Source organism: Taudactylus pleione, unplaced genomic scaffold (genome assembly GCF_031769625.1).
Source record: "Taudactylus pleione unplaced genomic scaffold, aTauple2 ptg000518l, whole genome shotgun sequence".
In the NCBI taxonomy this organism is placed as follows: Eukaryota; Metazoa; Chordata; class Amphibia; order Anura; family Myobatrachidae; genus Taudactylus; species Taudactylus pleione.
The window spans coordinates 3666217-3690708 of NW_028284920.1; the positions used below are offsets into that span (position 1 = coordinate 3666217).

The following is a 24492-nucleotide window of genomic DNA, read 5'->3' on the forward strand; positions in this document are numbered from 1 at the left end:
ATATATATATATATATTATATATATATATATATATATATTTGCCAAGAAACAAAACTTCCAGTATAGAGGGTCACTAATTGAAATGTAATATTGGTGTTGTCAGGATCCCTTGACTTATACATTAATATGGGTATAGAAATGAAATATTGCCTGTTATACTTCCTAATAGCAATATAATAAATTCTCACCATATTGTAATCTGACAGACACATGCTATTTTCCTGGAGGTGATGTTCTCAGGTAAGTTTAAATTTTGTAGTAAACAGACTACACATTTGGTCTTTTATTTTATTACAGTTTTGTGTCCTCATTGCATGATATTACTGGCGATTGGAAGTCTGACATATCATCTGAGTCACTTATAGCCTACAGTGTTTATAATTTCAACATAATCCATCCTACAAACATGTAGACTTCATTAACAGGCCAAAGATGTAGGCAGTTTACTGTCACTAGTGTGTTATGGTTTATTAATGTACTCAGATACAGTATGTCATGCTTATGTTGTGCACACAGAAACAATATGTAACTTCCTTAGAAGAATTCTACATTTCGTACGCTATTGGCTCAAATTAGCTTTGTGAAATTTTTGGATTAGAGTTTCAGCATTTCATCATTTCCAACTACATAATTATTATTGATATTAGTCGGGCCCATGCAATTAGTGCACCCACCCCCACACACGCACACGCACACACATCCTCTCAGTGTCCCTGCCCTTGCATGCTGGTCCTGCTCACTCTGGTGGCATGCTATGGGAACCCCCCTATAGAAATTGTGCATTTGCCCCTTATTCCACGGCAGCTACAACCAGGTCGGCATAGTGGGAGAGGGGGACGTGTCATAGGGGGCATGGCCGAGGACATTATCCAGCACTATGGGTAGAGTGTGGGGCATGGTTGCGTGGCTGCATTGTCATGGCCCCGCCCCCGAGATTACCAGCATTGTGAAGCAGGGGGGTAGGGCCATAATGACGCAATTCACTGTGAACAGCATTATCACCCCCACCAACTGCGGGGGTGTGGTTGGAGAGTCCGGGGGTAGGCGGCTGGCAGGGAGACTTGGCAACTTTTTTGGGCTACTGGGTTCGCTATCCGATTTTCAGGAGCCTCCCGGGTGTTCTGGAAAAGTAGGCATTTATGACATTTGCAGACATGCCCACTTGTTACATGGCCAAACATCCCCGGTCTCCATTCAGGCACACCCGATGTTGGGAGGTATGATTTAAGAAGCAATGTATGAAGGGAGTTTTTTGTGTCACTTTGGACAACTGTCTGAAATGGCCAGGAATATAGTAGCATTTATCCCGTAAAAAAGGGGTTTTCATTTTCTAATATACAGTAGGCCTATAGAGCATACTCTCTGACATTTTGGCTGCCCGCTCCAGTAGGGGGTAGCCAGGCTGGCATAGCTGGGGCGGGATGCTGCATAGGGGGTGTGGCCGGGGACATTACACGGCATTATGGGCAAAACGGGGATGTGATCGCGCGATCGTGTCATTGTGGCCCCCGCTCTACACAAGCCTGGCCCGGGAAACTTGCCGAAAGCGCCACCTGATTTTCGGGAGCCTCCCGACCATTCTGGGAGAGTAATCCACTAGAACAGGCCTGGCCAACCTGTGGCTCTCCAGCTGTTGTGAAACTACAAGTCCCAACATGCTTTACCAGCTGATCAGTGAGAGGGTATGCTGGGACGTAGTTTCACAACAGCTGGAGAGCCACAGTTTGGCCATGTCTGCATTAGAACAATCAAAGACCATTGCTGAAATAATATCTGCAGTACATTAGAAAGCAGTAATCTAATTAGGATAACAATGTTTTACACTGCAATGACTGACTCAATTCATGTACAATATATCAGTAACTTTGCATAAAAATCCCCCTTAGCTGTATATGTGCTCTTAAAATATTTCATAAAGAAGACATTAGAGTGCATGGTATGGCAAGGTGAAATGTATCCAATCGTTGTGCCTTTTGGCAAAAATTTTGAAACTTTTATGTTCTATTTTATATGCAGGTCTCAATATAAAAAACGCACATGGCTAGGTGTAAAAATAAAATAGCCTGCAGTACAGAAGAACATGGTAACATGGTAACTTTGATTAAAACAACACATTTCACAGGTTTCATTACAAAAGATAATGTGTTACCATCCCAAGCATCTTTATTCCCTCTGATTAGGTAGTGGTCTAACCAAATGTGGAGATGTGTAGAAGTGATTTAGGTGATAGCACATGACTCACCTTCTGCGGTAATTCTATGTGACTTGTGGAATGAAAGAAAAATATTTTAGTTTCCTTTGGGAAGTTGAAGGAAAGTTGAAAGAAAGATAAAGATTTAACAAACATAATTTTGTGTATTGGGGGTTAATGAATGTGTTTATATTAGCATATGTCTCCTAAGTGGCATACAATACTTGCAGACAAGTGAATGTAATAGGATGCTAAAACAAGTGCAGGTTCTGGCAGATATGTTATTAAAATTTATAACAGAGAATATATCTATTTATATATTTTGCAATTCTGATCGCAGTGGCCAGTTCACGCACTGCGATGTATGCGCTGATCGCAAAAATCATTCGATTGTGTGCTTAATCGCAGTTGCAATCCTTTCTGAATCAGGCCCTCAATCTGTATAAATATTGAACAACATATCACATCACACTCCCACTTCTATTGGAGAACACTTTTTACTCCTCATTCAGTAAACATTATTAAATTCTCTAAGCATTTACAATAGTTACTTTCAGATCTTATTCATTTCTTTAATGAATGCCCACCCCACTAATGTTACTGGTTCTTAGCTTCCTTAATGAATGCCCCCCATTGATGTTACTGGTTTCTAGTGAAGTAATAGGTTTTATTTTCTGGATGGTTGAAAATGACACTATTTCATTTGAAATAGAATTAATTAAAACACCTGGAACAGTTCGGAATGTTTCTGTTTAATAGGCATATTGGGGAAATATTGTCGACGGAAGCATGGTTCATAGAGACTGCAAAATGTGTTATATTGCTATCTCCATTGCTAATACAGGGCCTGATTTGTTACAGATCGCTATTGCGATCGCAGCTGAGATTATGCACGCAGCCCCCCCAGCGAAAATAAGCTAATGCCATCGCAGCTCAACATAAAGACGCCCTCTTCTCCTTACATCCGTAATGCAAAAACATCGGTACCAACAAGTAACATCGGAGGCTCACGCACAATTACACAAGGTCAGACCTTACTCAGAATTTGCTAACCCCGTCGCACGCAATGAGTGCTCAAGCTGCGTATGCCATCGCAGTGGCTAATTTATGCACACCCCTGTAGCGGCGTTCAAACAGACAGGCACGCCTGCGTTCCTCCTACCATTCCCCCGTTACCAACCCCCAAATGCTCACTTCCTGTCAATCATTCTGTGATGGGTCTGCGTGGTCTTTGCGATCACAGTGCTGTCGCAGTGGATCCTTCGCACATGCTCACTGCGATGCATACGCTTGTGCTTTAAGCAACAATTGCCCATCTCCATGCGTAATTGCAATATATAATGAATCAGACCCACAGTTTTTATATTGACATTGCAATTTTCCAATTGTTCTCTAGGCATAAACACTGACCTTTGCTATTCTACCTGCACATATACTGTATATTCTAACAAAACAAAACAGACAGACAGACAAACATCAAAAGTTGAATAATCAATTAGATAAATCTAGCAATACTTTTTTTTTGGGGTGGGGGGAGGGGCTATAATACTGTGTACTTTAATCATTATTACATGCTTCACAGTAAAAAAACAATAGCAAAGGGGGATTATGTAATAGTTTGCGAGCTGCAGCCGCTGCTGAAGCTCCTGCGAGTCTTCCCGTATTTTTAAAGCAGCAATCATTTTAAGGGCAAACCTAGCTTGATTTGCCTTTAAAATGATTGCCACTTTAAAAATACGGGAAACTCACAGGAGTTCCCGCAGTGGCTACCGCTTGTAACCTATTACAGATGTGTCCTCTTCCATCTTTGCCGCTTTGACGACATCGCACCATGCAACTTACCGCGCACTTGAGCAGCAGTACGCCAGGCTGTAGCAGCGTTCCCACCATGCATTCCTATGGATCGCAGATGCAAATGCAGCGTGCATACCCGTCTCGTGGCATATGTGGCGCAATTTGCTGCATCAGCGGCAAAGATACAAGACGACACATCTGTACCTAAGCCCCTAGCTCTGCTAAATTCATACTTTAACCTTAACAGGTGACAGCGGCTAGGGCATACTGCTAAATAATGCATCGCAGATCCACGTGGATGTGGTGACAAGTATTTTTAAAGTTGCATTTAATACTTAAGCAGAAATCAGATGAAAAATACATCAGCTCTCATGTCAAATAGTATCATGCATGAAGGACTGCATATGCTTACCATTTAAGACCTCTTCCTTTCTTAAGTTTAAGTGTCAGCACCATCTCAGTGCACGACAGAATGTTAATAAGAGCCAGTAACCAGTACATATTGTCATTTTTTATAATAGTAACTCTCCAAACTCCAACGACAGAATGAAGGATGAAAAGGAGCCTAGTCAATACTGAATTGAGGAATACTTTCAGTCCCATGATTGTTCAGGCTGGTTCTCTGTGTAATTCCTGGGAAACAGCTCAGCACAGACGGTTTAGCTTCTCTTTCGATGAAGTTTTCAGACAGGACAGGAAAGTTGCTCCTGGGATGTGATGAGTGTATCTGTGTGGATGCTTTTTCCTCTTCTACAACAAAGAAGCCTATAGCTGCTCTTAAATCGCCCCTCCTCCGACTTCCTGAACTGCTGCTTCCACAGAACCCGTCCTTAGCTGCACAGTGTCTCAGAACAGTTTGGAGAAGAAAAAAATGATTCATTCCACAACGGTGTTTATTTTTCATGTCGCTACAATGTTTCATTGGAACATGTTTATATGAAGGTGGCATGTGGATGGCAGCTATAGCGGGCTGTGCTTTAGATCTGCTGCGTGCCCTACCTCCCACTTAATCATCTTACTGTAGTTCTCACAAATGTACAACAGTTATTTACAAGGTAATGCTAAGGAATGTCGTCACATCAAGGACAGGGTTGTTTGGAAGATCTGCTGGAAGACATCTCAGATCAGCTGCTGGACCCAGAGAGTTCAACTGTCATTGCTATTGCCATGTCAGCTAACCATCCCCCTGCGGTCCGATCAGAAAGTTGACATTACATATGTGGACATTTTGAACACATTGACATTGTCAATGTCGATTTCATGACTGTCAACATTGTGATGTCGACATTGTAAATGTCAACATTATGGGGTAAATTTCTAAGAATCGAGTCTGGGAGAGTTTGCTTTTTTTTAAACTCGATTAGCTTCACCCAAACTCGGGTGATTTGAGGCTCCTGAGACTCTCAAATTCACCAAGAAGGGAGTTTAGCTGAGAGTGATATGGCCGATGGTGAAGCAGAACGAGATTTCTTTCCCAAGTAGCAGGTTTTGCAGGAGATTTCTCCCCCGAGTAGCAGGTTTTGCAGGAGATGACGCACCCGAGATTGCAGTGTCTTCTCTCTGCAAAATTCTCCAGAGCAAGCAGCCTGCACATATCAGTGAGATATGTGTAAGCTGCTTGTGTTCTAGCCTGTAAAAAAAACGGTTAAAAGTTTTAAAACAAAATGACATATGGCTCTCCCCCAAAAGACTAACCAGCCCCGGACTTGCTCGGTGACAGGGCTCCCCTGGCTGTGGCATCACGCCCCCACTAGAAAGGGCCCAGAGCTGGTTTTAATATAGGGAGTACCTCGCACAAAATTTGTCACCCTATATTTAAAACCAGGTCTAGCCCTGCTGCCTGGTGCTGGTTCTTAAATTATGGTGGAACCCTACTCGTTTTGTTCCCCGTAATTTTAAGAACCAGGACTGGCTGGCAAGTGAGGGGCTGGTTAGTCTATAGGAGGGGGGCCCTATGTAATTTTTTATTTTTTTTACTTTTAACCTTTTTTTCACAATTTACAGGCAGAAACATATATGGATCACAGTGATCTCTGTGTATGTTTCTGCCAAACTCGCAGATCACAGGCAGGTGAATTTATTTTACAGGAGAGTTTTACCATCTCATGAGAGTTTAGAAACTCTCTGCTTGGTAAATTCCAGAATCCTATCATCACTAGTGAAAAGGTTCTCGAGTTTTGCCGATGGTGAATTGAAGAGAGTTTTCTAACTCTCCAGTATTTTCCGGTAGCAAAGGAGATCTCTCTCCCGAATTTGACATTAGTAAATTTGAGAGTGGAAAAAAAGCCCAAACTCTCCAGAGATTGCAAACTCTCCAAGACTCGATTCTTAGTAAATTTACCCCTATGAGTACATCCCTATTTTATAAAAAACCGTCCCAAAAAAATACTTTAAAAAAAGTATTCATTGATTACAGATATGTCCTTCCTTGTCTATCCTCTGTGTGTTATGAGTCTTGTTACATAGGGAGTTGCTGGCCCCCGTGTGACTCAGACGGCGCTGGGCGTCTTTTTCATGTCTCATTCACAATGTGATGCGAATAAGGCGCACAAGCAGACTTTGCAGATACATATGATATGTGGCATGTGTATGTTCTGTGTGCAGCCGAGTCTGTAAAATCATCACAATGGAACGTGTTGTGGAAAATCGCCGCTGACACTAACGTAGCGTTTCCTATACAGCTGCAGGCACACAGAACATACACATGACGCATATCATTTTACTCCGCAAAGCCTGCTTGTGCGGCAAAAAAGACATACGAAAAGACGGTCTGCATGAGTAAACTCGCACGGGACAAGGCGCGACTAGAAGGATTGCTTAATGCTACTGCAACAACAATGATGGAGGACACATCTGTATTTGTGTTTTTATTGCAATGTCATTTTGATAGTCGCTTGTCTAAACTCACATTATCTAGATGGCCAGGGGGTAATTTGATTTTATTTCTGTTAAAAGAAAGAAGTCCAGGTGAAAGGTTTAAATACCTATTTATTATAAAGAACCCCTTTTTAGTGCTATGTAACATTTTATATTGCCACTTTTTACAGTGATAAAAAGTCTGTTTATACAGGTTGAGTCTCCCATATCCAAATATTCTGAAATACAGAATTTTTTTTGGCTTGACTGAGATAATGAAACCTTTGATTTTTGATGGTTCAATGGGCCTGATTCAGACCTGCTCCCGAGTGCACAGCGCTCGCAAGCGGGTCGATGGTCCCTCACTGCACATGTGCACGCCAGAGCCGGCTCCGGTGTGCACACGCACAAGGCCCGGCCAGCGACGGGTGCTCCGTCGCTACGGGTCTCACCCAAAAGGGGGCGGCTGTCGATTTTGATTGACAGCTTGCCCCGTTTTGGAGGTGGGCAGGGGGGGTGGCTGGCCAAACGGAGGCATTCCCGAAGGAACACCTGCCGTTTTGGGGCGGCCTCAGTAGTGAGCTTCCAGCTCTATTAGAGCCGGAAGCTCACTGGGGCTTGCGATCGATGAGACCCTACCACAAGGGTCTCGTCGCAAGCCCGATGGTTGACCATCGCGACCATCACCTGGCCGCCTGCAAAAGCTGTGGGTGGTCACCCATAGCTTAGCGAGCAGCCAGGAGGCCGGCTCACATAAAAAAAATGCCGCCCTGATTCAGGGTGAGCTCTCTGAAAGAGCATCCAGCTCTGAATCAGGGCCAATGTACACAAACTTTTTGTCTAAGGCGCAAAATGATAAAAAATATTGTATAAAATTACCTTAAGGCTGTGTGTATAAGGTGTATAAGAACATAACTGAATTTCATTTCTGTACACAAACTTTGTTTGAGTCACAAAATTATTGAAAATATTGTATTAAATTACTTGCAGGCTGTGTGTATAAGGTGTATATAAAACATAAATGCATTCTGGGCCTGATTCAGAGCCGCTCGATCTGACAGAGAGCTCGCTCTGAATCAGGGCCAGGCTTTTTTTTTTTTTAGAACGGCCTCCTGGCCGCTCGCATAGCTGTGGGTGACCACCCACAGCTACAAAGAGCGGCCATGATGATGGTCGCGATGGTCAAGACCATCGGGCTTGCGACGAGAGCCCCAGAGAGCTTTCGGCTCTAACAGACCCGGAAGCTCTCCACTGACATCACTTGTGATGTCAGTGGGGCCGCCCCCAAACGACAGGCGTTCTCATGGGACTCAACATCGACAGTTCGCCCCCTTTGTTGCGAGACCCGGAGCGACGGAGTGCCCATCGCTAACTGGGTCTTGCGCACGAAGGAGCCGTCTCCGTTATGCGCATGTGCTGTGGGCCACCATCGACCCGGTTGCGAGCACTCAGCGCTCGCGACCGGGTCTGAATCAGGCCCTCTGTGTGTATATTTGGGTCCCATTCCCAAGATATTTCATTATGATATGCAAATATTCCAAAATACAGAATATTCCATTATCCAAAATACCCCTGGTCTCAAGCATTTTGGATATCGGAGACTCAATCTGTACAGTAACTTGCTCTTTCCTGCAATCCTTAGGTTCCTCATGTCCCTTATGATTGGTGGGTATCAGGGGGGAGATTTACTCAGAATCGTGTTTTGTCAGAAAAACAAAAACACGCCGGGCAGACTAGCGTGTGCTTTTTACACTCAAACACACAGGGCCAAATGTAATAGGGTGAGAGTTTAGAAAATGTGAGTTTTCTCACACTTTTAAAACTCTGCCAATATCTGAGATCATGCAAACTCACGTTTTTAGACTCAAAACTCTCACGATTTAAATTCTCATTCAGATGTTTTCTCATTTTGAAGATAAAACTCGACCAATGTGAGTTTGTTGCTAAACTCTCACATTTCTAAACTCTCACCCTATAACATTTAACCCACAGGCACTTAAGACTGAAGGGGGCTATATTGGAACATTTGGGACACTGGAATCAGATCTTTGTGCCCAAGCCTTCGAGGTGTACATGAAAAGGGGGCGTGGTCACACTTAATGCCCCCATTTCATGTCATGCAGGGGACTTGTACATCGCTTCCCCAGCAGCTGGTCTGCCTCCAGCGCACAGCAGGTGAGAACGTTCCCTCCCTACGTTTCCTCCCCACAAGACACTAGAGCCCATGGGTGGGACAGTGCCTGAAAATCAGGATTGTTGTGGTGTATGCATGCATACATAGTCATATATACACATACATACATACAGTCACACACATATATACATGCATACAGTCACACACCTATACACATACTGTACATACAGTTATGCACCAATAAATTTTCATACTGTCACACACAGTCATTCACATACAAATATACCACAGGTGAAATAATTATTTATTTGTTTTTATTACCAGCACACATATTCCGCAGCGCAACTAGCTCCACCTGTGGATCTTTTCAAATTTGTCAGTAATGAATACACCTGTGCACCTGCTAGGTGACATGGAAAATGTAAACTGAATGGGGTTCTGAGGACCGAGTTTGAGAAGCACTGAAATATACTGTTACACACATATACACATAGTCACACACATGCATACATACATACATACATAGATACAGTACAGTCACACTCTTATACACATCCATACAGTACATGCAATCATTCATATATACACCTACATAGTCCCACACCTACATACAGTCACACATCCATACATACATATAGTACAGTCACACTCTTATACACATCCATACATGCAATCATTCATCTAGACACCTACATACAGTCCCACATCCATACATACATACATACAGTACAGTCACACTCTTATACACATCCATACATGCAATCATTCATATATACACCTACATAGTCACATACATACATACAGTACAGTCACACTCTTATACACATCCATACATGCAATCATTCATATATACACCTACATAGTCACACACCTACATACAGACATACATACATACAGTACAGTTACACTCTTATACACATCCATACATGAAATCATTCATATATACACCTACATAGTCACACACCTACATACAGACATACATACATACATACTGTACAGTTACACTCTTATACACATCCATACATGAAATCATTCATATACTGTATACAATTACATAGTCACACACCTAAATACAGACAGACATACATACATACTGTACAGTTACACTCTTATACACATCCATACATGCAATCATTCATATATACACCTACATAGTCACACACCTACATACAGACATACATACATACAGTACAGTTACACTCTTATACACATCCATACATGAAATCATTCATATATACACCTACATAGTCACACACCTACATACAGACATACATACATACAGTACAGTTACACTCTTATACACATCCATACATGCAATCATTCATATATACACCTACATAGTCACACACCTACATACAGACATACATACATACAGTACAGTTACACTCTTATACACATCCATACATGAAATCATTCATATATACACCTACATAGTCACACACCTACATACAGACATACATACATACATACTGTACAGTTACACTCTTATACACATCCATACATGAAATCATTCATATACTGTATACAATTACATAGTCACACACCTAAATACAGACAGACATACATACAGACAATGCCCCCTCTCTGATTCCCTTTTGCCTTATTTTACTTTATGGGCTGGCAACTGGATAGTTCTCATCACTCTCGAGGGGAGATGTATCAAACCTTGGAGGGAAACATAGTGGAGAGAGATAAAATACCAACCAATCTGCTTCTAACTGTTCTCAGCGAAAGCTGCACTTTATTTATCTTCTAAAGAAATCACTCAGAGTATGGCTGAATATGCTGATTGCATCTATTCTTCTTAGCAAGTTACGGTATGGGGTTATAATAATGGATATTATTTTAAATGTATATCTAGTGCTTCTACACTACCAATCAATATCCTTTTAGTTGGAACCTCTACCAGCTACTGTTACTAACCGTTCCTTAACATGAAGACTACCAACTTGAACAAAATATTTTCAGTTGAGACAGTGGGACAGTGACAGTAATCTCTCACATTTGGTCGAGTTTTATCTTCAAAATGGGGAAACATCTGAATGAGATTCTAAATCGTGAGATTTATTTGAGTCTGGAAAATAAAAAGTTTGCTCTCTCACATTTTCTAACTTCTCACCCTATTACATTTGGCCCAGTGTTTCTATTTGTAAAAAGGTTACCTTTATTCTATTTTAGTTGTAAGACATTTCTTGCCAGTATTGTTATGTAGATAAGAATTGTGTATTTTAATATGTTGTTTTTTTTTAAATTTAGTATAATTTAAAATTGTATTATTTATGTGGTACCTTTTCTTGTTTCTTAATTTTATTGTTACTGTATGTATGTGGTACCTTTTCTTGTATTTCTTGTTTAATACATATGTAATATACTAGCAGGGGCATAACTACGCAATGAGATTGTTTACCGGCTGCTGTTTAGCCTCCAGTTCAAATCCCGACAAGGAGAGTCCTACAGGCTGAAATCCTGACAGGCTGAGGTAAGTACTCTAACCCTAACCGCTCCCCCCCTAATCCTAACCCACCTTTAGGGGTGCCTAACCCTAACCTCCCCCCCTAGTGCCTAACCCTAACCTCCCTCTGTTAGTGCCTAAACCAAACCCCCCCTCCCCGCTCCCTACACCTAACCCTCCCTGGGTGGTGCCTAACCCTAAGTCCCCACAAGGTGCCCTAAACCTTCACCCTCTGCGGCTAAGAGAACAGGCGCTCGTACTTACCTCGGGCCCGCGGTGTTCTGTATTCCGGCATTGGGATTATGACAGACATTGGTATCTTGACGCCTGTCATAACTCCTTAGCTGGCATTCCGAGGTCTCCATAACTAGACCTAGGGGGGCCCAATACAAAATTTTTCAGGCTCCCTGTTCCGTGAACTACTAAGTGCAGGGCAGAAGGTCACCTCCTGAAGCCCATGGATGACTTATTCTTTCTTCGTAGTATGCTGCTGCAGGGCAGGGGCGTATCTATAATGGGTGCAGGGTGCGCGGTGCACTCGGGCCCCCAGGTCCAGGGGAAGCCCGCACCGCACACCCTTCAACCATATTACTTAAAACTTACCTCTCTGAGGTCCCGCGCCGGGTGTCAGCGCTGTACAAAAAGCCAGAGAAATGGACGCCGCTGCCATTTTTGGGGCGTTTTGCGCTTGTGCTGTAGACTCCGGGCACACTCTAGTGCCCAGAGTCTATTAATGCTTCGGTGACTGGCCAGCCGCGTTAGTCGGAGGGGGCCCCAGACGTGAAATGCACATGGGCCCCCTCCTCTCTAAAGTTGCCCCTGCTGCAGGCACATCTCTCCAGTCCTCACTTGTTGGGTGGAGGCGTCAGGGGTTTCGAGAGGGGAGCAGGTATTAATTACCTGGCCCTAGGCTTGATGGAGGGACCCTGGGCAGCCCCCCACCCCCTCTCTTACCAGTCAGCAGCAGCATCCTGTGTCTCACATGCTGCTGTGTGTTTGGCTGCTTTGGGACCAGGGAGACTGCTGCCACACCTCCTTACATTAGACCACAACCCCAAAAGTTCAATGGTCCGTCAACTCTCTACAGCCTTGGGAGACGTGGCCATGCTGAGCTTGCTGGGACATCCCCGAACCATGGTCACGCCTCTTCTTTTCACTTCTCCTAACACTGCTTAGTAAATAGACCCCTCAGTATATTCCCAGATTACTTTGTCCAAGGAATTTTTAACAGCTCTGTAGAGGCCCATTTCCCAAATTCTTAGCATTGTATCCGCTGTGATGTATTAGAGCTAGATAGGTGATTTAAAGGTGCAAATAAGTAATTTTCCCACATTAATGTGTTTGTATGGTGAATAATTCATTGTAACAAACAATAATCTCACCAATACTAATAAAATAAATCTCAGAAGGATGTTATAAAACACTCTTTCTGCTATTTTTAATTGTAAATCTGAGTACTAAGAGGATAACATTGTGATCTTTGAGTGTAGTAAGAGCACCATCTGCGGTGTTAGAGAAATTACGTTAGAACCATTATAAGACTACTAGATGTATTTGTGGCAGAACAGCAGACAATGTCTTATAGAAACGCATTGGATGAGCGGTGTTACAGTACACACAGCACATCTCATCCTAAAAGGTTATGATTAATTATTTAAATTCATCAGATTCATTTACAGAACTTCAAAAATGCAGAAACACAGCACAAATATAGTTTTCTGACAACATGGGCCTGATTCAGGGTTCTATGCAAGTACATTCTACAACAGGTCTTGCAATGTTTACTATCTTACGTAGGCACTAAGGACCTCATTCAGAGTCGGTCGTAAGTGGCCGCTCGGTCATACCCAGCGATGTTCGCAAAACAGCGCATGTGTAAGTTTCGCAATGCGCGTACGCAAACTAGCTGTTGCGATCGGAAATTTCTCTGTCCTTCAACTTGGCCAGGTCGTTAGTTTGAGTGACAGGATGAGGCGTTTGTGGGTGGTAACAGGGGAAGGTGCTTGTGAACGGGGGAGTGGAGATCCGAACGCAGGCGTGCCTGACTATGCAAACAGCGTTTTATGGGAGTGCATAATTAACTAAGTAGTGTCATGGCACATGTGACATGGGAGGTTTTTACACTGACTTGATCGTAGTGCTTAAGAGAGGGTATGGTCAACCTTAAGCTCTACGACCAGCTCCGATGGTTCCCGATGGTCTCAATTAATCCTTATATGCCCGGAGATGACGTGAATTGCGAACGAGAAGGGGGCGTGTTTTTAGTCTTACGGCCGCATCCTCCCCTCGCTCGTCCAGCTAACGATCCCATCTTAATGACGCAACTTGCGAGCACTTCATTTGCATATCTGGCCCCTTTTCCCTTACGACCGAGCGGCCGCAACGACCGACTCTGAATGAGGTCCTAAATGCTTTACAGAAAGAGACACTCTAAAGGAGTCTACTTATGTTACCTGCAACCAAGGTGCAACAAGGACACTGACTATTTATTTGGGCCATTTAAAGAGCACACTCTTTTTGTATTTGTTTTTGCTTTATGATTATTAATTTTTAATTTCATTTTTTGGATAAGGAGTAAACCGTACAGGAACATTTCTTTACATTATAAGCATTAGTATTAAATATGTTTTTTAACATCTACGGTATAACTCCTTGTTTATTTTTATCACCCACAATCTCAGAGTAATACACATCTATCTACATCTCAGGTTAGCGCTGGAAACAAAACCCAATTGTAATTATAAGATTTACCTCACGAGTCTGGACAACTCGTGTGCCCAGGAGCTCCTGATACTTGAATGGGAACACTGTAGCGCTAGTGCTCTAAAATCCTAGAGAAATTGAATGTTTACTATCTGCACATGTATCGTAGCCTGTATACTAGGGGTGAGCGGGTTCGGATTTCTGAAATCCGAACCCCCCAGGAAAATAGCAGGTGTCTGCCAGATTACAATATGGTGAGAATTCATTATATTGCTATTAGGAAGTATGACAGGCAATATTTCATTTCTGTACCCATATTAATGTATAAGTCAAGGGATCCTGACAACACCAATATTACATTTTAATTAGTGACCCTCTATACTGGAAGTTTTGTTTCTTGGCAAATATATATGTATATATATTAGGGGTGAGCGGGTTTGGATTTCTGAAATCCGAACCCCCCGAGCCCCCCCGATCCGACGCCGATCCGAGTCAGGCTCGACTTTTCCCGCCTGACTCGGATCTGAAATCGTCATCATCACGCCTTCTGGGTCTCGTGGGTTTTGGATCCTATATAAGGTACCCGCGTCGTCGCCATTTTCTCACTCGGCTGTGGACAGTGAAGAGGGAGGGTGGGAGTTAGGGCTGGCTGGGCTGTGTAGTGTAGTGTAGTGCAGTGTAGTGTTGTGCTGTGCTGCGCTGTGCTGCTGTTGTCCATAGGGGCTGTGTCCACTCCTCCAAAGTCCATAGGGGCTGGCTGTGTTGTGCTGTGGTTCTGTTGTCCATAGGGGCTGTGTCCACTCCTCCAAAGTCCATAGGGGCTGGCTGTATTGTGCTGTGCTGCTGTTGTCCATAGGGGCTGTGTCCACTCCTCCAAAGTCCATAGGGGCTGGCTGGACTGTGTTGTGCAGTCAGTTGTCCATAGGGGCTGTGTCCACTCCTCCAAAGTCCATAGGGGCTGGCTGTGTTGTGCTGTGCTGCTGTTGTCCATAGGGGCTGTGTCCACTTCTCCAAAGTCCATAGGGGCTGGGTGGACTGTGTTGTGCAGTCAGTTGTCCATAGGGGGTGCTCCAAAGTCCTGTGCAGTGTCCCAGTCCTAAAGGGGTGCTGTAGTGTTGTCCAGGGGGTGCTCTGTCCATCAGGGGTGCTCCCCCCAAGTGCAAAAAAAAATATATTTTTCTGTGTTTGTGAAGTGTGTGCGCAGTAGCCGCACGTGCATCAACAAAGTAGCGCCAAGCGTGCGCCTGTGTCATAGGTAAAGGGGTGGCTGGCTTGACCATTAAAGGGTGCTGTAACCCCCAAAGTGCACTCCACACCAAATAAAAAAATATTTTCTGTGTTTGTGAATTGTGTGGGCTGTAGCTGCACCTGCATCCTCAAAGCAGCAGCGCCAAGTGTGCATCTGTTTGATAAAGGGTGGTGTAACCCCCAAAGTGCACTCCAACAAAAATAAAATATTTTCTTCTGTGTTTGTGAATTGACTGCACTGTACATGCATCCTCAAAGCAGCAGCGCCAAGCGTGCGTCTGTCTGTTAAAGGGTGGTGTAACCCCCAAAGTGCACTCCAACAAAAATAAAACATTTTTTTCTGTGTTTGTGAATTGTCTGCACTGTACGTGCATCCTCAAAGCAGCAGCGACAAGCGTGTGTCTGTCTGTTAAAGGGTGGTGTAACCCTCAAAGTGCGCTCCACAAAGAATAAAAAATTATTTTTTTTCTGTCTTTGTGAATTGTGTGGGATGTAGCTGCACGTGCATCAACAAAGGAGCAGCGCCAAGCGTGTGCCTATTTCCCATAAGTAAAGAGCCGGCTGGCTCATTTCTTAAAGGGTGGTGTAACCCACAAAGTGCACTAGTAAAAGTAAAAAATAATTGTGTTTGTGTGCGCCTTATCCGCACGTATATATCAATATAACATAAATGGAGGACCAAACTTTCTCCGATAAAAATAAAATAGGGAAGGATCAAGAACCACTTCCTCCTAGTGCTGTTGCTGCTGCTGCGGAGTTGTTCGTCATCCCAGAGAGGAAGTAGGAACACCACTACTTTTACTAAACAATTGACCCTCCAACAGTCCTTAGCGAGGAGTATGAAGTACGACAGCAGTCATCCTGAAGCAAAACGTATAACTGAGGCCTTGACTGCTATGTTGGTGTTAGATGTGCATCCGGTATCCACCATTAGTGCAGTGGGATTTAGACAATTTATGGAGGTAGTGTGTCCCCGGTTCCATATCCCATCTAGATTCCACTTCACTAGGCAGGCAATACCGAGACTGTACAGAAACGTCAGAAAAAGTGTCCTCAGTGTCCTGAAAAATGCGGTAGTACCCAATGTCCACTTAACCACGGACATGTGGACAAGTGGAACAGGGCAGACTAAGGACTATATGACTGTGACAGCCCACTGGGTAAATGTATCACCTTACGCAGCAACAACAGCAGCGTCACCAGTAGCAGCATCTCAGAAACGCCAGCTCGTTCCAAGGCAGGCTACGCTGTGTATCACCGGTTTCAGTAAGAGGCACACCACCGACAACCTCTTAGAGAAACTGAGGGAAATCATCGCCCAGTGGCTTACCCCACTTAGACTCTCCTGGGGATTTGTGATATCTGACAATGCGTGCAGGAGACGCTTTGGGTGGCCCGAAAAATTTCTGTCCACTTTCGCCATTCAGCGACTGCGTGCGCCTGTGTCATAAGTAAAGGGCTGGCTGGCTTGTCCGTTAAAGGGTGCTGTAACCCCCAAAGTGCACTCCAAACAAAATAAAAAATTCTTCTTTTTTTTTCTGTCTTTGTGAATTGTGTGGGCTGTAGCTGCACTTGCATCCTCAAAGCAGCAGCGACAAGCGTGCGTCTGTCTGTTAATGGGTGGTGTAACCCTCAAAGTGCGCTCCACAAACAATAAAAAAAATCCTTTTTTTTCTGTCTTTGTGAATTGTGTGGGCTGTAGCCGCACTTGCATCCTCAAAGCAGCAGCGTCAAGCGTGCGTCTGTCTGTTAAAGGGTGGTGTAACCCTCAAAGTGCGCTCCACAAACAATAAAAATATTCTTCTTTTTTTTTCTGTCTTTGTGAATTGTGTGGGCTGTAGCCGCACTTGCATCCTCAAAGCAGCAGCGACAAGCGTGCGTCTGTCTGTTAAAGGATTACATCGGTGACAGCATCCAAGTAGGCTTGTCAGACAGTCCGTACCTGTACTGGCAGGAAAAAGAGGCAATTTGGAGGCCCCTGTACAAACTGGCTCTATTTTACCTGAGTTGCCCCCCCTCCAGTGTGTACTCCGAAAGAGTGTTTAGTGCAGCCGGGAACCTTGTCAGCGAAAGGCGTAGGAGGTTGCTTCCACAAAATGTGGAGAAGATGATGTTCATCAAAATGAATTATCAACTCTTCCAGGGAGACCAGCCTCCAGAACATACAGAGGGACCTGTGGTGGTGGATTCCAGCGGGGACGAGTTAATACTCTGTGAGGATGAGGATGTACACAACACTGAAGAGGGTGAGGAATCGGTGGATGAGGATGAGGACGACATCTTGCCTCCGTAGAGCCAGTTTGTACAGGGACAGATTAATTGCCAGCTTGTTTTGTGGGGGCCCAAACGAACCAATCATTTCAGCCACAGCCGTGTGGCAGACCCTGGCGCTGAAATGATTGGTTTGTTAAAGTGTGCATGTCCTGTTTATACAACATAAGGGTGGGTGGGAGGGCCCAAGGACAATTCCATCTTGCGCCTCTTTTTTTTCTTTGCATTATGTTCTGTTTGCGGCCTAGTTTTTCAAACTGCCATCCTGTCTGCCACTACAGTATCACTCCTAGATGGGCCACGTGTTTGTGTCGCTTAGCATAGTCATCCATCTACCTCGGTACAACCTTTTGGACATAAAAACACTATTGTGAGGTGTGAGGTGTTCAGAATAGACTGGACATGAGTGGAAATTAAGGTTTTTGAGGTTAATAATAGCATAGGAGCAGAAAAATCAACACATTCTGTGATTGTAGCTGTTTTTATGCTTTTTTAAAAAAAAAATACAGATCCAAAACACAAAACCCAGAACCCAAAACACGGAAGGGTGGTTTTGGCAAAACCAATCCAGATCCAAAACACGAAGAAAGATCCAGATCCAAAACCAAAACAGAAAACACGAAAAGTGGCCGGTGCACACCCCTACTGTATACAGTGTGTGTCTGAGCGCTAATTGGATGGATGATTATTACATTGGTGTGTAGACAGAATTGTAGGCAATTTATAGGTGCAAGTGTGCAGAAATCCATGTATTTTCAGTTGGATCTCCTGCACCAAGGATAGGATTTAACAAGCCCACACAGATAGTGATGTGTGCTACTGTACTTTCACAAGCGGATAAAGAAACAAAGGGTCTGATAGTTCCAGTCTACCTGTCCAGAGGGCCGCGATCTGCCCACTTGATGCAGCAAAACCCAAATCCCGACTGGAGGGGTGACTGGTGAATACCACCAAGTGGGTTAGACTCCGTGCCTCTGGGCAGGTCTAGCCAAACCTGGGTTTGGCCGCAAATGTGAGACCTAGTCATTGGCACTCACCTAGTTGTTCCCTTGCCATCCCCCTGGATTTTTCCCTCACCTGAGGATTTCCCGCACGTTTTAGCAAAACATAAGGACAGCCACTTCCCTTTACTCACATCCGTGAGTAACATCGAGTACCATCGCAGCTTCATGCACACTTGCACAAGCTCTGCCCTTACTCGGGAATTGCTAACTTCATCTCACGCTATGAGTACTCAAGCTGTGTATGGCATCGCAGTGGATAATTTATGCACACCCCTGTAACGGCGTTCGAACGCACCGGCACGCCTGCATTTTGCCGACCACCCCCCCAGTCACCACCCACAAACGACACTTCCTGTCAGCCACTCTGCGATGGATCTGTGTAGTCACTGCAATCGCAGTCCTGATCGCAGTGGCTAGTTCACGCACACACACTGCGATGCATACAAATGCACAGATCGGCCGATTGCGTGCATAATCGCAGTTGCAATCCTTGCTGAATCAGGCACTCAGTCCTCACAATTATCAAATTCGGATTTCATTTGGAAAAGACAGAAGTGTACAAAGCTGGTCCATGGAATGAGTATGACAGTAGAAAAACCAACAGTTAGGTAACTTTTTTTTTTTAAAAGACCCCTCTAATTTATTAAATGACCTTGGCAGGTAATCTCCCAAAAACAGCTGGGGTATACCTGAAAAATGTCAGTATATCCAGAATTTAAGAAGGAGGCACTTCAGCAGATATTCCCTACAGTATATCAGCTGCTGCTGTACAAAAAGTGTTTTGGGAGGGATCTGAAGGATCCCTTCCCAGTAATCTCCACATGCATATGCGCAGTGATGTGGTCTGGGTCTGAACCCAGAAGTAAAGTTGTTCACATTATTGAATTCTTTACTGTTTACACACCAAATGGACAGTATTTTATCAATACCTGCATATGATTTATGATAGATTATGATGATACTTAATTTCTTATGGCTGCGATATGTTGTAACAAATTATAATTATTGGTAAAAATTACCTAAATCACAAATAAAAACCTCTCCATTATCTTTAAATATAAATCTATTTATGCTAATGGATATTATTGGAAATAAGCTTGAGTCTATCCCACTAACTAATCTTGCCTTTACAAAATGCTAGGCCTTAATAAATTGATAAATACTGTAGCAATTAATGGCTAATGTTAGCCTCCTTCAGGAGGATTATTATATTAGTGAGTTAACATGTCAGTTACCAGATAAGAGTTGCTACCAATTACAGAACTTACCTGACAATTGATCCCCTACTACAAAATTTAAATACAAAAAAGCTTTATTATGCTTTATTCAATGGACTTTTGAATTAAGAGATATCAGAATTTCGATTGGTAAATCATATGAGCCTAATTATTCTCATGGTGCATTAAATAAGGATAAGCTTCCTGGATATAAAGGGCTAAATAAACCAATTGAAAAGAATGGCAAATATGAGGCCATTACTGTAAAGGGGCCTACCCATTAGACGACCTGAAAATCTGAACGTCTAGCGTTTAGTCCTTCAGGTCGCCGGGTGCAGTGTCCACACTGAACGTCTTTCACTGAACGCCATTCAGTGCAGGAGACCGACCTCTTATCTGTGAACATGTGGAACCTGACGCTCGTGTTCCATAGATGGTCGGGGTCAGCAAGGACCCAGCGTGCACGCGCATCGCTAGTCCTTGCCAACTATCCATTAGATGGCTTTCTGAACGTTCCGACCAAAACCTCCTGGTTTTGGTCGGATCGTTCAAAAAGTCATCTAATGGATAGGCCCCTTAAGTGTGCAATAATACTGTATATCTGTGGAGAAAAGTAAATGCTGAGTCTGTGTATCTGAACATATATGGGTATTAATTCGAGATGTTTGCGGACCCCCAAGGTTTGGTTTTGGCTTTGATTCATCTTCATGTTTTGGTTTTGCAAAACTACTCTCACATGTTTTGGTTTTGGATCTGTATTTTTTTTAAATGATAGAAAAATTACAGTAACTAACTAATCAATTCTTCCTTCCTTTACCTGCCTTCCACTACATGCATACTTCACCTCCATTTCCTTGTACTGCTCTCAGGCCTTTGTTCTAGTTCTTATATAATGAAAACATGCTTGGTTTATATGGGGTCATATAGTTTATTAAACTGCCATCCTGTCTACTACTGCTGTGTGGCAATGTGCTTTAGTCTTTTAAACTGCCGTGTGTTTGTGTCGCTGTTCTGTTGCTTAGTTTAGTCACCCAGACAGCCTTGGATAATATTGAACAATATTGTGAACTGTGAGATGGTTAAAATTTACTGGAAATAAGTGGAAATTAATGTTGTTGAGGTTAATATACTGTAGGAACAAAAACAGGCCCACATTACATGAGTTTAGCTGTTTTTATACATTTTATTTAAAAAAAAATACAGATCTAAAACCAAAACCAATACACATGAGGATGGTTTTGCAAAACCAAAACAAGAAGATGACTCTAGATCCAAAACCAAAACAGGGGGTCTGCACACATCTCTATTAATTGTTGAGTTGCTTAACTTTCATTTTTTCATGCCTTTTAGGTGACCATTGGACACAGCATTTAATTGATTTATCAAATTCAGAAATCCAGACTGTTAACTGATTTAACTTTAACAAAGATATGTTTATGCATTATTTTTATTACAAGACTGTGGGGATGATTCAGAGGTGGATACACTATGGATTGGTGCTGCGACCTGCGGACGCAGCTTATCTGAGTTTGTATATAAATCTGTTATGCGAAAATATGCAAATGTTGTAGCCACTGTGAGCAGGACTGGTTCTAGACCAAGTAAAGCCCAGGGCAAAAATTTATTTGGGCACCCCCCTCACTGACCCCACAGTCTCACATGCATGCTGCCCTCATAACCTCACACATGCTGCGTCCATAACCTCACACACATGCTTCTCCCATAACCTCGCACACATGCTGCCCCCCTCACAGATCACACTGCTCTAACACACAGTCCTCCTCACACAGCACCCCCCTTAGAGATCACACTGTCCCCCTCCCTCACATAGGGCAGGAAGGGCAGGAAGGGGAGAAATGTGGTCAGACCACGAAAATGCGGGTTTGACCACATTTATCCTATGCACTAAGCTCCGGAATGCGATGCACTCTGGGACTGTTGTGGTGGGTAACGCTATCTTCCAGATGGCATTACCCATAGAAACCTATGGGCTTCTTTCCATGGAGTGCTGATAGAGGGATCCAATCGGATCACTCCCAGCACCTCCTGCTACACGCGCGTCCTTCTGCACATGCGCAGAAGAATGCTGGCAGGGCTTCTGGGTCATAGACCCGGATGTCCCTCGATCGCAAAGGGCCGCTCTTACTGACAGAGCGGTCCTTTGCGGGGATCTTCATGCATACCGGTATTACCAACGGTGGCATGCATGCGATGACTGGCGGAATGCATCGCGAGTGCGATGCATCATGCATCCCGCCCATAGTGTTAATTCTAGCACCCTGCTCCTGTCACAGCCTATTCAGTTCCTATTTCCTGCCTGGGGTGTTGCTCTTTCCGACACCCCAGGTAGGCCCCAAATAAGCCCCAAAACAGTTAGTAAGATCTATTTGTTGATGAAAACACACTGATACTTTTCAGGGCTTGCCCATATATTGTGTTTTACAGGTGGTTACATATAAGTGGCCAAGAGAAACCTTATATGAAAATGCATGTAGCCATAGAGATCATTTTGGGCCAGATGTATGAAGCTCTGCAAAGTTACAGGCTGAGTTTGAAAAATGACAGTTGGGAGCTGATTGGTTGGTTGTTTATCACTCTCCACTTTATCACTTCTCAGAGCTTCATACATCTGCCCCACTTAAGGGTTTATTTATCAAACAGTGAAAACTTAGTGAAGCGGACCAGTGGAGAAGTTGCCCATGGCAACCAATCAGCTTTGAATTAACATTTCTTAAGTACAGTCTATAAAATAATAGGTAGGAGCTGATTGGCTGCCATGGGCAACTTCTCCACTGGTTCACTTCACTAAGTTTTTCACTGCTTGATAAATAAACCTCTAATTAGTGTGCCTTATGACCAATGCAGGGGAATGGCACTCATTATACCATTTAATGTATATATCTCTGATTTCTTTTTTTTTAAATTGTATAACAGCTACATAATGGGGGTGTCAGGGTTCAGCCTAGGATCGGCCTCTCTCACCTCATTGCCGGCTTCCCCTGACTTCCTTGCGGTCAGATGTCTGGTGCAGTGATGGATGTGGGCTGAGTATTCTGCCTTAGATGCTTTTTGCAAGCTTCCATGGTCGGCTGTGTGTGCTGGGGATTGGAGTTCCCATCATGGGCGCCGCCATGACAGTTCCTCTCATGTGACAGTACTCCTAACCTATGGTAGCATGATTTCAGTCAGCTGATGCTGTGCTCCAGTAATCTGCTACCCCTGGGTATAAATCTGCCTCCAGAACTCCAGGAAGTTGCTGTTCAACTTCGTTATTCCAAGTGCCTGTGTTACTCCCACTGTTGCTTCAGCCTGCTCACAGTTTCCCAGTTTCCTGTATTAGCTTCCATGCTAAACCTTACTCTGAGACTTTAGCTTTCTCACAAGTACTTCAGTGTTTCATGTCCCTTCCCTGTGTGTCTTTGTATATGTGCTGCTAATTCTATTGCAGCTTTCCTGTGGCTATTACCCTGTATCACTGAAGTGTCAGATTACATGCTGGTATTAATTAGCTCACAGCTGGTCCTCCCAGCACATGTCTGTGTCAATCTGCTCTGTGTCTTGTCAGTGCAAATCTGCACTTGCAGTTAGCACTCTCCCAGTGTATGCCTATCTTCTCTATATGTCTTGTCTGTGCAATCTGCACCTGCATATATAATTATTCCCAGTATTTTGCCCAGTACCAGCATTTCTAGCTCTCCCAGTATTTGGCCTTTGTCCAGTACCACATTTCTAGCATTCCCAATATATTCCTTGAGTCCAGTCTACTCTTGTATGTGCTATCCCCAGTAAATGTTTGTGCTTTCCTGCATATTTAGCAAACTCCAGTACCTGCCTGTGTCCACATCTCCCTGAGCTGCTGAGCTAGTCAGCTCCTGGATTTCTTAGTGATTCTCAGTACTTTCTCAGTTATCTCATGCAAGCCGGTGATCAGGATTTCTAATTGTGTTCCAGTGTATCTCCAGTGTTCTAGCAATAACTTAATATAGTTTCCGGTCTTCTGCCATTCCCAGGTACCTGTCCAGAGGGCCGCGACCTGCTCACTTGGTGCAGCGGAAAATTAAATCCCAATTAGAGGGGTCACTGGAGAAAACCACCAAGTGAGTCAAACTCCGCGCCTCTGGCCAGATCTTGCCAAACCTGGGTTCGGCTGCAAATAGGAGACCTAGCCTCAGTCGCTCCGATAGTCACCTGAACCCCCCGGCTCACCGTCCTCCACAGAGGATCACTTTCACCGGATTGTGACAGGGGGTAAGGTGCAGTGACGGAGATTGCTAGACTCTACAGGGAGTCAGGGAGAGTTATAATATCTATGTTCTAAACCTTTTTGTGCTTAATGCAAGGCAAAAAGGTAACAATGGGCCTGATTCAGAGGTGAAGGCTAATGCATGAAATGCTAGTCTCAGCCTTCCCCTTGTGTACCTGCGAACATCGGACATTACAAGCCCTGAGAGTGATGCCCACTTTCAATGTTCATGGTCAGTGGATACAAACACTCTTCCATCGGCGCACCATTGAGATCACCATCAACATTTGTGACACACTATGGCAGACGCAGTGTCTCCTGCCAGTCTCTGTTTTCAACAATGGTCCCTGCGTACACTCAGTGGTATGCATGCACCAT

The 24492-nt window shown here is 43.8% G+C and overlaps 1 protein-coding gene across 1 annotated transcript in view; it reads right to left on the reverse strand.

Moving 5' to 3' along the window:
- Positions 1 to 4722, reverse strand: part of TMEM26 (transmembrane protein 26) — a 68279-nt gene extending 63557 nt beyond the window's left edge. Inside the window, exon 1 of the mRNA XM_088450389.1 lies at positions 4399 to 4722. Within this exon, the coding sequence (XP_088306515.1) occupies positions 4399 to 4589 (191 nt within the window). The 5' untranslated portion in view covers positions 4590 to 4722. The remainder of the gene's footprint in view (positions 1 to 4398) is intronic.
- Positions 4723 to 24492: the final 19770 nt, after the last annotated feature.